The following is a 21,491-nucleotide window of genomic DNA, read 5'->3' as shown; positions in this document are numbered from 1 at the left end:
GGATGGGGTGCAGGAGAGGAGGGGACACGATAGGGAGGAGGAAGGGAGAGGGAGGAGGGGATGGGGTGCAGGGGGAGGGGGAGGGGGAACTGAGGGGTAGGGAAAGGGAGATGGGATGGGGGTGCAGGAGGAGAGGGAACAGGGGACATGGGGGGAAGGGACACAGAAGAGAGGGGGAAGGAAGAGGGAGGAGAGGAGTGGGGATGCAGGAGGGGTGGGGCACAGGGAGGTGGGAGGGGGTGCAGGAGAAGAGTGGGGGTGCTGGAGGAGGAGACATGGAAGGGAGGGGGAAGGGAGAGGGAGGAGGGGATGGGGTGCAGGAGGGGAGTGGGGGTGCAGGGGGAAGGGGACATGGTAGGGAGGAGGAAGGGAGAGGGAAGAGGGGATGGGGTGCAGGAGAAGAGTGGGGGTACAGGGGGAGAGGACATGGAAGGGAGGGGGAAGGGAGAAGGAGGAGGACATGGGGTGCAGGGAGAGGGGGAACTGAGGGGTGGGGGAAGGGAGATGGGATGGGGTGCAGGAGGAGAGGGAACAGGGGGTCATGGAGGGAGGGGACACGGAGGGGAGGGAGAAGGAAGAGAGAGGAGAGAAGTGGGGATACAGGAGGGGTGGGGCACAGGGAGATGGGAGGGGGTACAGGAGAAGAGTGGGGGTGCCGGAGGAGGAGACATGGAAGGGAGGGGGAAGGGAGGTGGGATGGGGTTCAGAAAGGGAAGGAAAGGGGGGAGGATGTGGTGCAGGAGGAGAGGGGGAGGGAATATGGGGAGGGGTCATGGGGTAGGGGAGGAGAGGTGGGGTGAAGGAGAGGGGAGGGGGAAGGGAGGTGGGATGGGGTGCAAGTGGAGAGGGGGAGGGAACATGGGGGGTCATGAGGGGAGGGGACATGGGGTGAAGGAGAGGAGAGGTGGGACGGGGTGCAGGAGTAGAGGGGGAGGGATGATGGGGAGGGGAGATGGGGTGAAGGAGGGGAGGGGACACAATTCGGGGGAAGGCAGGTGGGATGGGGAGGGGGAAGCAGGTGGGGGGGCAGGAAGGGAGGGGGCACAGGGAGAAGGGGAGGGGGCACAAAGAGGTGGGATGGGGGGGCGTGCGGGAAGGGAGAGGTTGGAGGGACTGGACGAGGCTGGGTGGCTGGATGGATATTTCCTGCTGGCTTCTGGGTGCGTGTCATATGAGCTGTGCTCTACAATCTCTTGGCGTGTTCTGTGTGTGTGTGTGCATGTTCTCGGTGTGCACTGAGTGTGGTCAATGCATGCTCCCCTGCGTGCCCCGGGTGTGTCTCTCACATGCAGGTGCATCGTGCGAGCATCGGGTGCCCGTGCTCACGTCTATCACGCATGTAGCATGATCCCAGGGGATCCGCCCCTCTGTGGGGGAACAGCCATGTGAACACAGAGTGCCCGTCGGTCCGGCAGGCCAAGGGCTAACTCCATCCAGTGGCTGGAAGTCGAAGCTGGACGAAGCCAGACTGGAAATAAGGCGTCAGTTTTGAACAGGGAGGGGAATTCATCCTCGGAACAAGTCACCCCGGGTCCTGGTGGGTTCTCCAGCCATGGTGAGTTTTAAATCACATATAAAAGCCATGGTCTAGTTCAAACGGGAAGTACTCCGGGGACGTCCTCTGGACTGCATCATACAGGACTGGCTGATCACAGGGAGCCCTGCTGGCCTTAGACACTAGGAAGTTTTGAATTGTGCACCGTATGTGTTCATGCATGTATCATGCGTGTGCATCATGTGCATGCACTGTGCTTGTGTCTCCTGGTTGTGCCTTGTGTTGACATTCACTGAGTTCGTGTCTCATGGGTGTGTGTCGTGTGTGCATGCACCATGTTTGTGTCTCATGTATAGGTGTGTCATGCATGTGCACGCACCGTGTTTGTGTCTTGTGTGTGCATCCTGTGTGTCAGACACCTGCATACCAATTTGCGTGGCATGCATATGCAAGATGTGTCTCGTGCGTGTGCGCCCTGTGCATGCATCGCATGTATCAGGCGTGTGCGCCGTGTCAGGCATGTGTGCCGTGTGTGCGCCGTGCGCGTGCATCACATGCGCTGGGAACGTGTGGCGGCGTGCGGCTGTGCAGGGACGGGGATGTCATACGTTGTGCCGCAGCAGCCGCTGCCTCCCCCTCCCCCTCCCGGTCTCCCCCACCCGCCTCCAGCTCCGGTCGCCATGCCAACGGGAATGCTCGGAGCCGGCCGTGTGCTGTGCTGCACTTTGAGGGCCCCGCCCCCTCCCCCTCCACTGCGTGACAGGCTGTGGGGCCTCCCCCCCAAAAAATCCTGCGTTCTAGAGCAAGGTGCTAGTAAACCCCCATGTTCTGGAGTGAGTCAGGCAAATACAGCCGTGTTGTACAGCAACGAGCCTCGAGTCCGCAGCGCTCTGGTCCCATAGGTCCCAATGCTGCATCGCTCTAGAGCAATAGATCCCAGTGACACCACGCTCCAGAACAATAGATCCTGGAGCAAGATATCCCAATCCCACAGCGCTCTAGAGTGAGATTCCCAATCCTGCAGCACTCTAGAGCGAGATACCCAATCCCACAGCACTCTAGCACAATACATCCCAATACCTCAGTGCTCTAGAACAATATATCCTAATACCACAGCGCTCCAGAACAATAGATCCCAAAGCTGCAGCGCTCTGGAGCAAGAAATCACAATGCCACGTCGCTCTAGAGCAAGATATTCCAATCCCGCAGGGCTCTAGAGCGAGATACCCAATCCTGCAGCACTCTAAAGCATGGGATCCCAATCCCACCACGCTCTAGAACAATAGGTCCCACTACCTCAGTGCTCTAGAACAATATATCCTCATGCCACGGTGCTCCAGAACAATGGATCCCAAAACTGCAGTGCTCTGGAGCAAGCTATCACAATACCACGTCGTGCTAGAGCAATATATCCCAATCCCTCAGCGCTCCAGAGCGAGCTACCCAATTCGGAAGCACTCTAGAACAATAGATCCCAATGATGCGGCACTCTAGCGCCAGACACCACGGTGCTCTAGATTCTAGAACAATAGATCCCAATACCGCAGCACGCTACAGCAAGATACCCCAGTACTGCAGCGCTCTAGAATATATTCTTATCCTGCGGCACGCTACAGCAAGATATCCACTTCCGCAGCACTCTAGAACAATAGATTCCCAATACCCCGGCACTCTAAAGCAAGATACCACAATGTCACGTCGCTCTAAAGCAATGTATCCCAACCCCGGGGCATGCTAGCACAAGACATGTGCACACCTGTGCAAAAACATGCCATTTGCAAATACCAGGAGGATGAAGGGGTGATCACCGGCAGCCAGCCTGGATTTCCCAAGAACAAATCATGCCATATCAGCTTGATTCCCTTCTTTGATGGGGTAACTGCTTTGGTGGATGGGGGGAATGCAGAGGACATAATACACCTGGACTTCAGCAAGGCTTTGGACACAGTCCCACAGGACATTCTGCTACGTCAGGTGGAGAAATGCGGGCTCGACAGAGCTACCATTAAGCGGATACAGACTTGCTTAGACAACCGCAAACAAAGAGTAACCGTTAATGGAGTGATGTCAGACTGGAGGGAGATCTCAAGTGGGGTTCGACAGGGATCTATTCTGGGTCCAGTGTTGTTTAGTATCTTCATTAATGACCTGGCTGTGGGACTAGCGAGCAGACCGATCAGATCTGCAGATGACACAAAGCTGGGGGGGTTGCCAACACTTTGGAGGTTCGAGCTAAAATTCAGAGGGATCTTGATCCATTGGAGAACTGGTCTGTGGACAACAAAACGAAACTCGACAAAGACAAATGTAAGGGGCTACACTTAGGGAAGAAAAACCAAATGCACCAGTCCAGAATGGGGGCTCACTGGCTTGGCAGCCGCACTGCTGATACGAATCGGGGAGTTGTGGTAGATCACGGCCTCAAAATGAGTCAGCAACGCGATGCCATTGCAAAACAAAAGCAAATGCAATGTTCGGCTGCATTAACAGAGGTGCAGCGTGCAAGTCACGGGCGGTGAGAGTACCGCTCTGCTCGGCGCTGGGCAGGCCGGGAGTGCTGTGTCCAGTTCTGTCACCGCTGTTTAGAAAGGATGTGGAGAAACTGGAAAAGGATCCAGAGGCGAGCGACAAAGATGATCAAAGGGCAGGAATGCAGCCACGTGAGCAAAGGCTGAAGGAACCGGGTATGTTTAGTTTGGAAAAGAGGAGATTAAGCGGGGACATGACAGCGGTCTTCAAACACTTGAAAGGCTGTGCTAGAAAAGATGGAGAAAAGTTGCTCTCTCTTGCGCCAGAGGGCAGGACAAGAGGCAGTGGGTTCAAACTGCAGCAGAGCAGATTTAGATTAAATCTCAGGACAAACTCCCTAACCGTGAGAATAGAAGGACAGTGGAACAGACACCTCGGGAGGTCGTGGAAGCTCCTTCATTGGAGGTTTTCAAAGGGAGTCTGGAGCCACCTGTCCAGGATGGTTTAGACCCAACAAATTCTGCATCTTGGCCGGGGGGTTAGACGAGACGACCCTTGCGGTTCCTTCTGACTCCGTGGTTCTGTGAATCTGAGCGATCAAACCACGTCACTCTAGAGCACAGGGTCACAATCCTCAATGCTCTCGAGTGCAAGATCCCAACATAACAGCGTTTTAGAGCAAGATATCCCAGTCCCCGTGGTGCTCTAGAGCAGGGGTTCTCAAACTGCATTGCACCGCGATCCCCTTCTGACAACAACAATTCCTACACCACCCCAGGAAGGAGCACTGAAGCCTGAGCCCACCTGAGCCCTGCTACCCTGGGGTGGGGGCAGAGCCCAAGGCCTTCAGCCCCAGGCAGGGGGCCTGTAACCTGAGCCCCATCTCTCAGTGCTGAAGCCCTTGGGCTTTGCGGGGTTCTGGCTTCAGCCCCAGGCCCCAGCAAGTCTAATGCCAGACCTGGCGATCCCATTAAAACAGGGTCACGACCCACTTTGGGGTCCCGACCCACAGTTTGAGAACCACTGCTCTAGAACAAGGGAGCCCAATAACGCAGCACTCTAGAGCACCCGATCCCAATGCCCCGGCACTCTAGAACAAGGGATCCCATATTGCAGCACCCTAGAACAAGGGATCCCCACACCACGGTGTTCTGGAGCAATAGAGCCAAATAATGGGCCATGCTAGAGCAAGTCCACATGACACTGCAGGATTCTGGAGCAAGGCATCTGCACCTTGAACATGGCACCATTCTAGAGCAATGCCATAAATCCTGCATGTTCTCTCGAGCAGGGGTTCTCAACCCATGGGCCAGGCCCCAAAATGGGGTGGCCGGAATGTGCCAAGGGGTTGGCTGGGCTCAGTTCTGGGCATTGGGGCCTAGTGCACAGGGTCCCAGCGCCGCTCAGGTACCCGGCTGGGCCAAAGTTGAGTGTTTCATGCTGCCCCTCCCCCCAGTTGTTGGGGTGGGGGGGTGTTCCTCATCGGGGGGGGCGCCAGCAAATACCGGCCCCCTCCAATGTAACCCCCACAGCCAGGTGATGCCCCATCTTCCATACCCCCATTCTGCTCCCCAGCCCCGCCCCCCCGCCCAGCATAGCTGCTTCCCCACAACTGGGCGACTCCCCCTCTATCATGCATCCAGATGTTCCCCCGCTGCCTCCCCAACCCTTCTGTCCCCCCAACCCACCCAGGACCCCAAATCCCTCCACCCCTTTACGCTGATTTGCCCTCATGAGACTCCAAGGGGCACAGACCAAGGGGGCCCATCTCGCCCGGCAGCCCATCTCCACCTGCAGCTCTGGGCTGACCAGCGCCTGGGGAGCCCTCAATGCTGCCCCCTGCTGGGGTGGGGGGGGGGACTTGTCAGACTCTGTGTGTGTGTAGGCCAAGACCCCCTCTGCAGTGGGAACCCAGCCTCCTGGGCGTAAAGGCTGCATTGCGGGACGGGCGGGGGGGATGCATAAAGTCTCAGGTTCTCTCCCCTGGGGGCAACCACTGGGGGGAGGCCACCTAAAGGACACACACACACACACCCCCGCATGCATACTCCAGCACTGGGGGGTGGGGGACAGAATACCCACACATCTCTTTCTCCTACCTCCCCCCCCCGTAATAGCCAGGCTCTCTGCGGGCACTGCAGCTCGAGGTACCAGAGCCTGGCAGGTCACCATGGCGACCGTTAACCCCTGCTGTGCTGGTCGGCGGCCAGGCTGCTGAGCCATCGCCAGCCTCCGCCCGCTGGCGCCCTTTCAGCTGCCAGCCTGCCAGCGCCTTCGCTCCCCTCCCACGCCCTCCAGTCCTGGCTCGCTCCCCCCCACCCCCACTCTAACCACTAGATCCCACTACCCTCCCAGTGCTGGGGATAGAACCCAGGAGTCCTGCCCCCCCCACACTCTAACCACTAGATCCCACTACCCTCCCAGAGCTGGGGATAGAACCCAGGAGTCCTGCCCCCCCCACACTCTAACCACTAGATCCCACTACCCTCCCAGAGCTGGGGATAGAACCCAGGAGTCCTGCCCCCCCACTCTAACCACTAGATCCCACTACCCTCCCAGTGCTGGGGATAGAACCCAGGAGTCCTGCCCCCCCACTCTAACCACTAGATCCCACTACCTTCCCAGTGCTGGGGATAGAACCCAGGAGTCCTGCCCACCACCCCCCGCTCTAACCACTAGATCCCACTACCCTCCCAGTGCTGGGAATAGAACCCAGGAGTGGGTGTGGGGGGTGGATGGATGGAGGGAGGGGTATGGGAGTGGATGGATGGGTGTTGGGTGGGAGGTGGATGGATGGAGGGCGGGGTGGATGGACGAGTGGGTGTGGGGGGTGGATGGAGGGATATGGGCGTGGAGGGATGGGTGGGGTTGGGGGTGGAGGGAGGGGCATGGGAGTTAATTGATGGGTGGGGATGGGGTGGATGGAAGGAGGGAGGGGTATGGGAGTGGATGCACGGTGGGTGTGGGGGGTGGATCGAGGGAGGGATATGGGAGTGGATGGATGGATGGGGGGTGCATGGATGGATGGAGGGAGGTGGCGAGTGCTTGGATGGAGATGTGGGAGGGTATGGAGGGAGGGAGATGGGGGTGCATGGATGGAGATGGGGGGTATGGAGGGAGGGAGGGAGATGGAGGGTGCATGGATGGAGATGTGGGGGGTATGGAGGGAGGGAAGGAGATGGGGGTGCATGGATGGAGATGTGGGGGGGTATGTTTGGATCGATGGAGATGCGGGGGGGTATGGAGGGAGGGAGGGAGATGGAGGGTGCATGGATGGAGATGTGGGAGGGGTGCATGGAGGGATGGGGGAACAGCCAGACAGCCAGACACGGGAGGTGTTTGAAATAAAGTTTATTGCAGTCTCTCAGTTCTATGTACATATGGTACAGAGTAAATAAGGGGGGGTTGGCCCCGGGGCCCCCCCAGCATGGGGGGGGGGAGAAGAATATATGACAATAAAAAGGGGTCCCTCCTTGGTTACTAGTGTAGTATGCACATCCACCCATCCCCTCCCCGACCCCCCATCCCACCCTGCAGGCCAAGAACCTATTTCCCCTACACACACACTCTCCCGTCACAGGTGTCAGCCGGATTCCCCCACCCCACCACCCGTTCACAGTGATTGGAGGGGCGGGGGGGTGTAGCTAGTTAGCTTTCGTCACCACCATGCCCTGTGCCCAGGGGCCACTTCTGTGGCTAGATTTTTAACCCTTTCTTTTCCACCAGGTCCCAAGGGTGGGGGTGCCATGACCTTCCTCCTCGACCTCCCTTTGCCAGGTCTAAGTGCTGAGGGGTCCCCTGGTCCCTGGGAGCATTCAAGAGCAGGAGGTGAGATTTCTAAGGGTGGAGGAAGAAGGAGATTTCTGGTCCTTTAAGTGGTCAGGGGCAAAAGATGGTGTCTCCCATTCCCTGAGGGCACACAAACTCCCCACACACACACTTCCGATATATCCCATAGACATCTCTCCCCTGACAGAACTGGAAGTAGAACCCAGGCATCCTGGCTCCCAAGCCCCCTGCTCTAACCACTAGACCCCACTCCGCTCTCAGACCCAGGGAGAGAACCCAGGAGTCCTGATTCCCAGCCCCCTCCCTGCTCTGACCACTAGACCTCACTCCCCTCCCAGAGCCAAGGATAGAACCCAGGAGTCCTGACTCCCAGCCCCCTTGCTCTAACCACTAGACCTCATCCCCCTCCTAGAGCTGGGTCCCACCCAGCATATACCACCCTCTGCTGGATGCCATAAGAACAGCTCCTCTGTATGTCATAGTCCCAACATCATGACAAGAGATGAGGAGGGTGATTCTCCTTTAGCTCCCTGGCTGGGAGGCACTGCCGTGGGGAAGCGCGCAAAGTCAGGTACAGATGACCTTGTCAAAGGAGCCCACAAAAATACCCACACGGGACAGGGACCGAACAGTACCAACCAAGTCCACAGCAAGATTCCTGGGTCCTGGCAGGGCCCAGCCAGCAGGAGGTGCCTAAACCCACCTGTGATTCCAGTTCCCCGCACTGCTCCATCCCTGAAGGCCCAGGTATCTATAACCTACCCCCTTTTCTTTCCTCCATCACCTCCCTCAGCCTTGTTTCTCTTCTCTCCACCTTCCCTTCATTCTCTCGTTTCCCTCTCCCCTATTTCCCTTTCCTCCTCCTCTCCACTGGCATTTTTCTCCTCCTCCGGCTATATTTGCTCCTTCCTCGTTTCTGCATGGATGGAGACACCTTCCCCTCTACAAACACAGTCACCGTGGCAAAAGAAATGCAGCCCGAGATACACCCCAGCATGCGGAGGTGGCTAAAAGAGAAGGGAACTAACAGAGAAAGAACAAAAGAGGGTAGAGAAAGGAAGAGGAAAACAAAAGGGGGGTGGGGAAGGGACCTGTAGATGGACATATAAAGAAAATCAATAGAGAAGAAGTGCCGAGAAATGAACAAAAGAAGGAATGGACGAAAGAGTGCAGAGAGAGGAAGGAATCAAAGAAAACTTGCAAATGGAAACAAAAGAGAAAAGGGACAAAAGAAAGAGTGCAGTGAAAGGAAGAAGGAAAGAGCCAGGAAATGGAAAAGAAAAAAGGTGGCGAGACTGGAAGAAGAAAGCAAATAGAAAGAAAGGAAAGATCAATGCAGAGCATGGGGGCAGCTGGCCTCAAACTGGGTTAACATGGCCCACGCTTGCTAAGAAAAGGGCTTCTTCGAACGTTCTTTGGAGGGAAGACAAAGAGACGGGGACCCCATCTGGCGGTTGAGGGGGAAGCGGGTCTCTGAGGGCGAGGTGTTGGCAGCCAGCCGCCGCTGTTGCTTTAGCCGGACGGACATTGGTGCCTATATTTTCAGCTCCCCTTGAGTCATCTCTCTGGGTTGGGATTGCTTCCGAGGGAAGAAAGTGGCCTGGGCCCTTCTCTGTGTCCCCATTTGCTGACGCGGTTCCCCCATCTGGTTCATTTGGAAAACAACAAAGATGGTGGAGGAGCCATTTCCTCTCAGGATCTGGGGGTGGGGGAGTGCGGGAGGGACCAGTGCAGCAACACGGAAAATGGCTGATGAGTGACTTCCTGTCAGGGTTGGCCATTGTGGGGCAGCAAAGGTGGCGGAGAAACCATTTCCTCTCATGATCTGCGGGGGAAGGGACTGGCATGGCAACAAGGAAAATGGCTGACGAGTGACTTCCTGTCAGGGTTGGCCATTCTGGAACTGAGGAAAATGGCATTAGGAGACATTTCTTCTCAGGATCCATACCAAGGGGAGCTGGTACAATGACAACCAGAATGGCAGATGGGCAGTTTCCTAACCGGGGTTGGCCATTATGGGGCAAAAAAGATGGCAGAGGAGCCACTTCCTGTCAGGATCTGGGAGGAAGAGCTTGGAGCAGGGAGGGATCACTTCCTGTTAGGAATTGGCCCCTGTGGGGACAAACAAAGTATCTGGAGCTGGCCCTATGATGACAAACAAAATGGCTGACAGGTGGCTTCCTGTTGGGAATCCCGGCACCTTCCTGTGGCAACCAAAATGGCCGATGGGGTGACTTCCTGTCGGGAGTCCTGCCACCTGCCCATGGCAGCCAAAATGGCCAACAGGTTACTTCCTGTCGGCAATCTTGCCAAGTTCCCATGGATACCAAAATAGCCGAAAAGGTAACTTCCTGTTGGGAATCCTGCAGTGACCAAAATGGCCGACGGGGTGACTTCCTCCTGGGAATCTCACCACCTTCCCATAGCTATCAAAATGGCCAACAGGGTGACTTCCTGTCAGGAATCCTGCCAAGCTCCCATGGCAACCAAAATGGTCGACAGGGGGACTTCCTGTCACAAATCCTGCCAAAATGGCCAAATTGGGGAGGCCTCCAGAGATGGTGCAGAGAGAGCGAGAAAGGGGGGACAAGGAGAGGTTTCAGTCCAGTAGCACCCCGTCTGTGATCTATGGGTGGGCCCCACTCCGCGGAGTCTCTGGGGTGGGGGCAGCTGGCAGGCCCCGGTGGGAGATGGTCGGGGGGGCTGGCCTAGCAGGGCGAGGTGGATATGTGCATGTGCTCAGGGTACTTGATAGCAGGGGGGTAATTCTGGGTCATCTGGATGGAGACGTCGCTGGAGATGTCGGAGGGGCTGCGCCCGCGGTGCCACACCTCCGGGTGCAGGAACTGGCCCGAGTAGTCGGAGCAGTCGCTCAGGCGCGGGCGGTAGAAGGCTGGGTGAGGACGGTACATCTCCTCCTCCGCATAGCGCTTGGTGAACAGGTACACGGACATCACGCCGGCGCCCTGCAGGAGGTGGGGCGGGGGGACAGTGAGTGGAAGGGGAGGGAATGGGACAGCAGAACCCTGCTCCCCTCCCAGAGCTGGGGATGGAACCCAGGAGTCCTGGCTCTCCCCTGCCCCCAATCCACTAGATCACACTCCCCCCGCCCAAGCCGGGGATAGAACCCATCCTGACTCCCAGCCCCTGCCTGCTCTAACCACTAGTCCCCACTCTCCTGCCAGAGCCGGGCATAGAACCCAGGAGTCCTGGCTCCCAGCCCTCCTGCTCTAACCACTAGACCTGCCTCCCCTCCCTCCCTCCCAATTGGGCCCATCTACCTCATCTATTTTAAGGACTCCACAGTTTGTAATTTGAGGTCAGAGACTTTCTAGGCTCCCCCAACAGCTCTCGCCACTGCCCCCTGCTGGATAGATTAGAACTGCCCCCCTCCGTGTGTCACAGTCACCATACTGTGCCAGCAGAGGGGGATTCTCCGTTAGTTCAGCCTGCAGAATCAGGGAAAAGGGGTTCTAAATCCTACCCCAGGGGGCAGCACAGAGCCAGCCAGGAATCTCCAGGGCCCCGAAGAGGAGGGGTTGGGATGAAGTGTGGGGCAAGGTCCAAACCTCTTTGAGGAGGAAGGAGGAGGCTGCGAAGGCGAAGGACCAGCCATAGCGATAGTGGAAATACTGCTCCGACCCGCTGGGCCGATTCATCACCTCGTCGTTGATGCTGGAGATGTAGAGAACTAACCCCACCACGAGAGACAGGCCTGCAAGAGACAGGGCCAATGATAAAACTGCTGAGATGCAGCCGCCTCTGGGAGCTGTTCAGACAGGGACCCCTCGCCTCGCTCAGATGCGACCGCCTCTGGGGTGAGGCGTGGGGTCTGCTTATACAGGGACCCCTTGCCCAGCACTGAGAAGCAGCCCCACTAGGATGGGGTGCAGGGGCTGTTTATACAGGGACCCCTCGCCCGGCTCTGAGATGCGGCTGCCTCTGGGGTGGGGCATGGGGTCTGCTTATACAGGAAGCCCTCGCCCAGCACTGAGAAGCAGCCCCACTAGGGTGGGGTGCAGGGGCTGTTTATACAGGGATACCTCGGCCCGCGCTGAGATGTGGCTGCCTCTGGGGTGGGGTATGGGGTCTGCTTATACAGGGACCCCTCGCCCAGCATTGTGGGGTGCAGGGGCTATTTATACAGGGACCCCTCGGCCCGCACTGATGCGACCACCTCTGGGTGGGCCTGGAGCCTGTTTACACGAGGACTATAAAAATGTCAGGATGGAAGGGACCTCAAGGGGGTCATCTAATCCAGCCCCCTGCACTGATGCCAGACCAAGTAAACCTAGACCAGTGCCGACAGGAGTCTGGCCAACCTGTTCTTAAAACCTCCCCTGACGGGGATGCCATAACCTCCCTTGGGAGCCGATTCCAGAGCTTTCCTCCACTTAAGAGTTAGAACATTTTTCCTAATGTCTAACCTACATCTCCCTTGCTGAGGATTAAGCCGATTACTTCTTGTCCCACCTCCAGCGGACGTAGAAAACAACTGATCACAGCCCTTTATAACAGCTCGTATGTGAAGACTGGTCTCGGGTCCCCGCCTTGGGCTTTTTTTGTCTGGACTAAACATGCCCAGGTTTTTAAAACGTCCCTTGGACCGGGTTTCTGGCTCCCCTCTGGACTCTGTCCAATCTGTGCCTCTGTCCCAAAGGGCGGTGCCCAGAACTGGAGGCTGCCAAGGTCTCCACCAGCGCCGAGCAGAGCGGGACAATCACCTCCCGCGTCTGACGTCCGACACTCCTGTTACCCAGCCCCAGAAGGACAGTCGCTTTTTTGGCAACTGCGTCGTTGCCTCGTATTCAGTTCATGACCTATTTTAACCCCCTGCCCCTTGCCAGCTAGTCCACCTTTTGTAGCCGTGCATTGGAATTTTCCTTCCCAAGTGATGGACTTGGCCCTTGTCTGGACTGAATTTCATCTGGTTCATTTCAGACCACGTCTGCAATTCGTCCAGGTCGTTCTGAATGCTAATCCCATCCTCCAAAGGGCTCACAACCCCTCGCGGCTTGGGGGCATCTGCCAATGCCACTCTCCGCTCCATAATCCGAGTCATTAATTAAAAGAGTGAATAGGACCGGACCCACGACTGACCCCTGCAGGCCTCACTAGAGCCACCTCCCAGTTATCAATGGTAATGACGCTTAGAGTACGGTCTTCCAACCAACGATGCATCTGCCTTATAGTAAATTCATCTAGAAAGAGCCACATTTCCCTAGTCTGCTAATGAGAATGTCACACGGGCCTTGCTAAAAATCCAGATCTCTCACGTCTACTGCTTCCCCCCGTCCACTTGGCCAGTAATCCTGTCAAAGCAGGAAATGAGGTTGGCTTGGCGTGATTTGTTCTTGACAAAGCCGTGTGAGCTGTTCCTTACAACGCCGTTATCCTCCAAGTGCACAGCAAACTGGTTCTTTCATATTTGTTTCAGTGTCTTTCTCTGGTGGGGCGTGGGGCCTGTTTATACCAGAATTCCACACCGGGTGCTGAGATGCAGCCACCTCTGGGGTGGGACACGGGGATTGTTTATATGGGGATCCCTCGCCCAGCCCTGATGCAGCTGCTTCTGAAGTAGGGCGCTGGGGGTGTTTACACAGGGACCCCCCACTCCTGGCACTATTCAATGGCTGCACCACACAAAAGTTTGGGATGGGAATTGAAAGAGAATCTCACATCCAACCACAACCTCAGGCAGGATATCGGGGGGTGCTGACTGCTAGGGGACAGCGCCCCCTACTGAGCCCCCCTCTCCCTGCAGGACAGCGCTTCCCTAGTGCCACACTGGGGCATTGGGGCCAGCCCTGACTGCCAGGGGAGCGCGCCCCCTATTGAGCCCCCCACTCCCTGCAGGACAGTGCCTCCTAGTGCCGCACTGGGGCATTGGGGCCAGCCCTGACTCCCAGGGCAGAGCACCCCCTACCGAGCACCCCCACGCCGCTCCCAGGCCCCTCACCAGAGAGGATGAAAAAGATGCCAGAGACGAAGGCCAGGATGGTTCTCTGTGGCCGGATGTGGCCGATGTTGCTGATGACGAAGGCCGTGAAGACAAGGAAGAGGCTGACCATGGGGAAGGGGGTGGCCGTGCGAACTGTCTCTGTGGGGGGAGGGGGACACCAGTCAGAGCACCTCCACCACTGTCCCCCACCCCATCCCAGGGGGTAGGACCACCCTCTCTCAGACCCCCCAACACTCTCCTCACCTCCCATCCCCCATGTACCCCACCTGCCCATGGGAACACCTCCTCCCCCATCTCCTCCTGTCCCCACTGCCCCCTACAAACTCCAGCTCTACCCCCCCTAGGTCCCGCCGCTGACAGCTCCCAACCCCATGGAGGACCTGGGTGCCAGGCAGCTGGGCTTCATGCCGCATGCCGTCTTGCTCGGAGCTGACCTCAGAGTCCTGTGACACTGCTGCCATCTCCTCTCCTCAACGTTTTCTCCCCGTGCACACCCTCTTGCTCGTGCGCTCTGTCTTGAAGCCCCCCCAGGACAGGAGGAGCCCCTCTCACTTACTCAAGATGTTCTCCGTGTTTTCCGTCACCAGGTTTATCTCGGGTTCCAGGAAGTACTCTGATGCCACGCACCGGCCTTTCTCCCGGCCTGCAGGGGGCAAGAGATGGCGTTACCTGGCAAAGCCCCAGCCAGGGCACTGCTCTGAGGAAACTCGCAGCACCAAGCAGTCGCCAGCCAGGGCAATGCTACGGGGATGCAAAGAAGCCCTGGCTGGGGGCACTGCCGGGGGAAGCTCACAACACGGGGCTCGTACCGGCGAAGAAGCAGACCCTCCAGAGCCCGGCGTGCAGCGCCATCTTGATCTCGGTGGTCTGGTTCTGCTGCAGCACGATGCCCTCCTCCATGTAAAGCCAGTAGTCGGTGCTGACGGCGATGCCAACCAGCAGCAGCCCGCAGGCCCCGAACACGCTACTGAGCAGCGTCAGCGCGCGGCTGCTGCAGTTACTCATCCTAAGGGACGGGGGGCGCCACACACAGCACGCGGACCTGGGCAGGGAGAGAGAAACAGGCTCAGTAGCCACTGCCAGCCACCCCCACACCCCCGCTCTAACCACTAGATCCCACTCCCCTCCAAGAGCCCGGGACGGAACCCAGGAGTCCTGGCTCCCAGTTAATCTGCACTCCCCGCAGCCCAGTGTCCCCGCTGAACCCTCCGCCCCGCCCCGCCCCCCGGCAGCCCAGCATCCCCCTGCCGAGCCCCCCGCCCTGCCCCCCGCAGCCCAGCACCCGCCAGTCCCCCACTGAGCCCCCGCCCTGCTCCCCGCAGGCCCAGTGTCCCCTGCTGAACCCCCCACCCCACCCCCCGCAGCCCAGTGCCCCCTGCCGAGCCCCCCCGCAGCCCAGCGCCCCCTCCCGAGCCCCCGCCCCGCTCCCCGCAGCCCAGCGCCCCCTGCCGAACCCCCCGCCCTCCCCCCGCAGCCCAGCGCCCCCTGCAGAGCCCCCCCGCCCTGCCCCCCGCAGCCCAGCGTCCCCTGACGAGCCCCCCGCCCTGCCCCCCTGCAGCCCAGCGTCCCCTGACGAGCCCCCCGCCCTGCCCCCCGCAGCCCAGCACCCCGCCAGTCCCCACTGAGCCCCCGCCCTCCCCCCGCAGCCCAGTGTCCCCTGATGAACCCCCCAACCCACCCCCCGCAGCCCAGCGCCCCCTACAGAGTCCCCTGCCCTGCTCCCCCCGCAGCCCAGCGCCCCTGCCGAACCCCCTGCCCTGCCCCTGCAGCCCAGCACTCCCTGCAGAGCCCCCCCGCCCTGCCCCCCGCAGCCCAGCGCCCCCTGCAGAGTCCCCCCGCCCTGCCCCCCGCAGCCCAGTGTCCCATGCTGAGCCCCCCGCCCTCCCCCCGCAGCCCAGCACCCCCTGCTGAGCCAGTGTCCCCCACTGAGCCCCCCGCCCCCCCGCAGGCCCAGCGCCCCCTGCTGAGCCCCCGCCCTGCCCCCCGCAGCCCAGCGCCCCCTGCAGAGCCCCCCACCCTGCCCCCCACAGCCCAGCGCCCCACCAGTCCCCCACTGAGCCCCCGCCTGCCCCCCGCAGCCCCAGCGCCCCCCTGCTGAGCCCCCCGCCCTGCCCCCCGCAGCCCAGCACCCCCTGCTGAGGCCCCCCGCAGCCCAACACCCCCTGCCGAGCCCCCGCCCTGCCCCCCGCAGCCCAGCACCCCTTGCAGAGTCCCCCGCCCTGCCCCCCCGCAGCCAAGCGCCCCCTGCTGAGCCCCCACCCCACTCCCTGCAGCCCAGTGCCCCCTGCTGAGCCCCCGCCCTGCTCCCCGCAGCCCAGTGTCCCCCACTGAGCCCTCCACCCTGCTCCCTGCAGCCAAGCACCCCCTGCTGAGCCCTCCACCCCGCTCCCCGCAGGCCCAGCGCCCCCTTCCCAAGCCCCCGCCCCACTCCCCACAGCCCAACACCCCCTGCCGAGCCCCCGCCCTGCCCCCTGCAGCCAAGTGCCCCTGCTGAGCCCCTGCCCTGCCCCCCGCAGCCCAGCGCCCCCTGCTGAGTCCCCCAACCCACTCCCTGCAGCACAGCACCCCCTGCTAAGCCCCTCCCCCTGCAGCCCTAGCCTTGCCCTGGGCAATGGGGCCAGCCTGAGGGTGAGGGTAGAGCACACACACAGTTGGATGTAGGGGCAGGTCTATGGGGCTCAGCCGCACAGCAGCCAGGGAGCCCCCTGGCCCCAGCACCTGGCCCAGGCAGAGAAGGGTCCCACTTGCCAGGGGCTGGGCTGCTCCCCTCCCTCCCCCGGTCCTGCATCACCGACGCACGGACAGGGCTGAATTCAGCCGGAGCTGTCCGGAGCAGAGCTCTGGGAAATATTTTCAAGCCCCCTGGAGTTTTCACAGCATGTTGAGGGGGGTCCCCCTAACCCCTGTGGACGGGATCTGTTAATATAACCCCAGATAACAAACCAGCGCTCCTGAGAGACCCTACAATAACAAAACAGTATGGACAGCCCCCATGCCTCAGAGACCCACTATAACAAACCAGCGCTCCTGAGAGACCCTACAATAACAAAACAGCAGAGACAGACACAGCGACTGACAGACCCTACCATAACAAGTCAGCACTCCTAAGACACTCTACCTACCCCCGTCTAGCACTGTACGGGCTCCCCCACCCCACCACTGCATAGTGACTGGTCTCAGAAACACACCGACTGTGTAGCAAGCAGCCAAACAGCACACAACACAACTAACACAAACACAACATACCCTAGGACATCACACCAAAAGACACATTAGGCCCACACCCACCCACCACAAAACAGCCACCAGTACACACGACACAGACACTAGCGCAATGCACAAACACACACCACTCAGAAGCACATATTAGCACACACTAAAACTCAGTAACAACTGACACCAGCGCAACACACACCAGCCACTAGCGCACACTAACTACACTAGCACAATGCACACAGTAGTGCACATCAACACCACACACACACATGTTCAGAGAGGCACTAAGGAAATCACACAGACAATACTGACATTGCTCAGAAACTCTCACAAATCGCACACACAACTTGCCACCTACTGGAACAACCAAGCAAAATGTGCGTGCGCACCCACATACACGTACACACACATGCACAAAGATACACATGCAAAACTTCACAATGCACTCTACACAACATCTCCACAGGATGCATGCACACCTGCGTGCACACACACACACATAGAGCAGGGCTCATCCCCTCCAGCAGGGGGGCAGCAGGGACACACACACACACACACAATGTACAGTTCACAACAGCAGCAAACAATTCTCACACACCTACAGGGGCACATACCCTAGCACAACTCCTCGCATGAACACACACACACCACAATATACTGTACACAACAACATCTCCAAATAAAGCATGTGCATACACACAGGAGCACTAATGATTATCACACACGCTAGCACAACTCTCACGGCCACACACAGACACCCTCCCTCCGTCCTTGCACTGGAAAATGGGTTGGGAAAATGAAACAACTGAGGCTAAAAGTCACCAGCTAGCGCTGCGGACAGAACTCCAGAGGAGAGTACAGCAGGAGACATGCACACACATACAGAGTCACACACACACACACACACACACACAGGAGGCAGCACCACTCTTTCTTCCTCACAGACACACACTCCCATGTACTTATGTACATACACACACACACACACCAGGTGTATGTACACACACAGACTCTCTCTCATACACACATAGTGTAGGTACACCCCTCCCAGTGTATCCCCTCTCTCACACACACACTCTCACTCACACATACACACACATGGTGTACGTAAACCACCTCTCCCTCCTGGTGTGCCCCCCTCACACACACTTGGTGTACATACACACACACACACCCCCGACACACAGTGTACTCACACAAACACACACATAATGTACATACACACACAGAGTGTACATACACATACACACACACATACACGATATACATACACACACACACACACACCTGGTGTACCCACACATACAATGTACATACATGCGCGCACACACACACAGGGTGTACATACACATACACACACACCAGTGTACCCTCCCACACACACACACATGATGTGCGTACACACACAGTGTACCCCCATGACACACACACACACAGGGTGTACATACACATACACACACACACACAATGTACACACACACGGTGTACCCTCACACACACAATGTACAAACACACACACCCATGGTGTACCCCACGTGTGTGCACACACACACAGGGTGTGCACACACACACACAGGGTGTACCCATACACACACGATGTACACACACATGGTGTACACACCCACACACCCCCAGTATACCCCCCACATCCAGTGTACACACACACACACACACACACACAGTGTACACACACACCAAGTGTACCCCCCACACACACACACAGTGTACACACATACACGATCTACACACCCGGTGCACATCCAGCCCGCACCCCCGGCGCTCACCTGGCCCTTACTCCCGGGGGCGCTGGCCGGCCGGCGGCCCCCACATGCTCTGCCCCCGCCGCTCCGCTCCTGCGCCGGCCTCAGACCCTCCGGCAGCGGCTCCCCGGGCCCCCAAGAGCCATGGGCGGGGGGGGGGGTCTCCTCCGGGAGCCGCAGCAGCGGCAGGGGGGAGTCGGGCGAGCGCAGCGGGGGAAGGAGCCGGAGACCCGGGCGGAGGGATGCAGCAGTGTGGGGAGGGGGCAGAAGGGAACAGGACCCGGCGGAGGGATGCGGCGGGGGGGGGGGGGGAGACAGGAGCCCGGCGGAGGGATGCGGGGGGGGGGGGGGGGGGGAGACAGGGCCCGGCGGAGGGATGCGGCGGGGGGGGGGGGGAGACAGGAGCCCGGCGGAGGGATGCGGAGGGGGGGGGGGGAGGAGACAGGAGCCCGGCGGAGGGATGCGGAGGGGGGGGGGCAGAGGGAAGGGGACAAAGATCCGGGCGGAGGGATGCAGCAATGGAGGGGGGAGGGGCCCGGCGGGGGGATGAGGGGGGGGGAGGGGAAGAAGACAGGTGCCAGGCGGAGCGATGCGGCGGGGGGGGGGGGGAACAGGGGCCCGGTGGAGGGATGCTCTGGGGCGGGGGAGGACCGGGGCCCGGCGGGAGGATGCGGCGGGGGGGGGGAGGAGGGAACAGGGGCCCGGCCGGAGGGATGCGGGGGGGGGGGGGGAAACAGGGGCCCGGCGGAGGATGCGGCGGGGGGGGGGGGAGGGAAGGGAACTGGGGCCCGGCGGGAGGATGCGGGGGGGGGGGAGGGAAGGAGACAGGTGCCAGGCAGAGGGATGCGGCGGGGGGGGGGGGGAGGGAACAGGGGCCCAGCGGAGGATGCGGCGGGGGGGGAGGGAAGGAGACAGGTGCCAGGCAGAGGGATGCGGCGGGGGGGGGGGGGAAGGGAGCGAAAACAAGCTGCGCTGGAGGACGGGGGTGCAGGGATGTGGGGGGGCGGGGCTGGCTCCGGTCGGATCGCGGGGCTGGACCGGGCCGGACGCTCCGGAAAACGGCTCCGCTCTCGCTGCTGGAGAATCCACGGGAGCTTCCCCCCCCCGCGCCCCCCACGCGCCGCGGACACCGTGATGTCACGGGCCCCGCGCTTAAAGGGACAGACCCGGCCACCCCCCCCTCCCCCGCTCCCAGCCTCGAGCCCCTCCCCCCAACCCCTTCCCCCAGCCTCCAGCCCCTCCCCCACAGCCCCTCCCCCCCATCCCTCCCCCAACTCCTCCCCACAGCCCCTTCCCCCAACCCCTCTTCCCCAGCCCCTTCCCCCCAATCCCTCCCCCCAACCCCTTCCTCTAGCCCCTCCCCCACAGCCCCTCCCCCAGCCCTTTCCCCAGCCCCTCCTCCAGCCCCTCCCCCCAATCCCTCCCCTCAACGCCTCCCCACAGCCCCTTCCCCCAACCCCTCTTCCCCAGCCCTTTCCCCCCAATCCCTCCCCCCAACCCCTTCCTATAGCCCCTCCCCCACAGCCCCTTCCCCCAATCCTTCCCTCAACCCCTTCCCCCATCCCTCCCCCCAGCCCCTCCCCCAGCCTCCAGCCCCTTCCCCACAGCCCTCCCCACAGCCCCTTCCCCCAACCCCTCTTCCCCAGCCCCTCCCCCAACCCCTTCCTCTAGCCCCTCCCCCACAGCCCCTTCCCCCCAATCCCTCCCCTCAACCCCTTCCCCCTTCCCTCAACCCCCTTCCCCCAGCCCCTCCCCCATCCTTTCCCAGCCCCTCCTCCAGCCCCTTCCCCCCAATCCCTCCCCTCAACCCCTCCCCCAGCCTCCAGTCCCTCCCCCACAACCCCTCCCCAATCCCTCCCCCCAGCCCCTTCCCCCGCAGCCCCCTGCCCTTTGCTTCTTTCTTCCTTCACTCCCGTCCTTCCTCTTGTTTCTTCCTTTCTCAGTCCTTCCTTCCTTCTTTTTCTACCCCCCCCGCCCCCCACCCGCTTATTTCTTCCCCACTCAGGCACTGTTTCGTCTGGCTCCCGGACTCCTTCCTTCCTTCCTTCCTTTCTCTCTCTCTTTCTTTTCCAGGCCCTTGTTCAGGGCTTTGGGGCGCGGCTCCTGGGGTCTCTTTCAGGGGCCGCTTCGCTTTTCCTTTCTTTCTCACTCACCCCCCCCCCCCCGCACAAGCTCCCCTCCCCGCCCCCAGACATCAAGGAAATTCACCTTCCTGGACAGTAGGAAGATTTTTAAAAGAGGGAGGTGGGCTGGGAGCCAGGACTCCTGGGTTCTGTCCCTGGCTCTGGGAGGGGAGTGGGGTCTAGTGGTTGCAGGGGGCAGGACTCCTGGGTTCTGTCCCTGGCTCTGGAGGGGAGTGGGGTCTAGTGGTTGCAGGGGGCAGGACTCCTGGGTTCTCTCCCCGGCTCTGGGAGGAGAGTGAGGTCTAGTGGTTGGGGGGGGGCAGGACACCTGGGTTCTCTCCCACACACACAACGATATTTCCCCTTGGATTTGCTCCGAACACACCTTTTGGGATTCTCCCCCCCTCCCCCCAAGCCCTGGAGAGGATTCGATACATGAATGACACACCTGGGAGAGGACTGAACAGGTGCCCCCTAGAGGGGACAGGCCCCGGCCCCATACCCCACCCCCTGAGCCCGCCAGTCCCTGCCCTGGGGCTGTATCCCTGTCAGTGCCCCTGCAGGGGAAAGGCCCCGCAGCCTCTTCCTCAATCATTAGTAACCTCACGTCTGCTCTCCTCCCAGAGCTGTGGAGCCTGAGAATTATAATCAGTATTGTGGGAGCGCAAAGTGTTCGG

The 21,491-nt window shown here is 60.1% G+C and overlaps 1 protein-coding gene across 1 annotated transcript; it reads right to left on the bottom strand.

Moving 5' to 3' along the window:
• Positions 1 to 7,299: 7,299 nt before the first annotated feature.
• On the bottom strand, positions 7,300 to 19,006 carry CACNG7 (calcium voltage-gated channel auxiliary subunit gamma 7). Its single transcript, XM_005312166.4, has 6 exons — positions 18,716 to 19,006; positions 14,525 to 14,757; positions 14,272 to 14,358; positions 13,713 to 13,853; positions 11,323 to 11,468; positions 7,300 to 10,719 (listed from the first exon to the last, which is right to left on the bottom strand). Exons 2-6 carry the CDS (start codon positions 14,718 to 14,720, stop codon positions 10,462 to 10,464), a joined length of 828 nt encoding a protein of 275 aa, XP_005312223.1. The 5' UTR covers positions 14,721 to 14,757; positions 18,716 to 19,006; the 3' UTR covers positions 7,300 to 10,461.
• Between the last annotated feature and the right edge of the window lie 2,485 nt (positions 19,007 to 21,491).

This window comes from Chrysemys picta, chromosome 17, assembly GCF_011386835.1.
Source record: "Chrysemys picta bellii isolate R12L10 chromosome 17, ASM1138683v2, whole genome shotgun sequence".
In the NCBI taxonomy this organism is placed as follows: Eukaryota; Metazoa; Chordata; order Testudines; family Emydidae; genus Chrysemys; species Chrysemys picta.
Note: the sequence above shows the minus strand (reverse complement) of the source record. Positions and strands in the feature narration are given on the sequence as shown.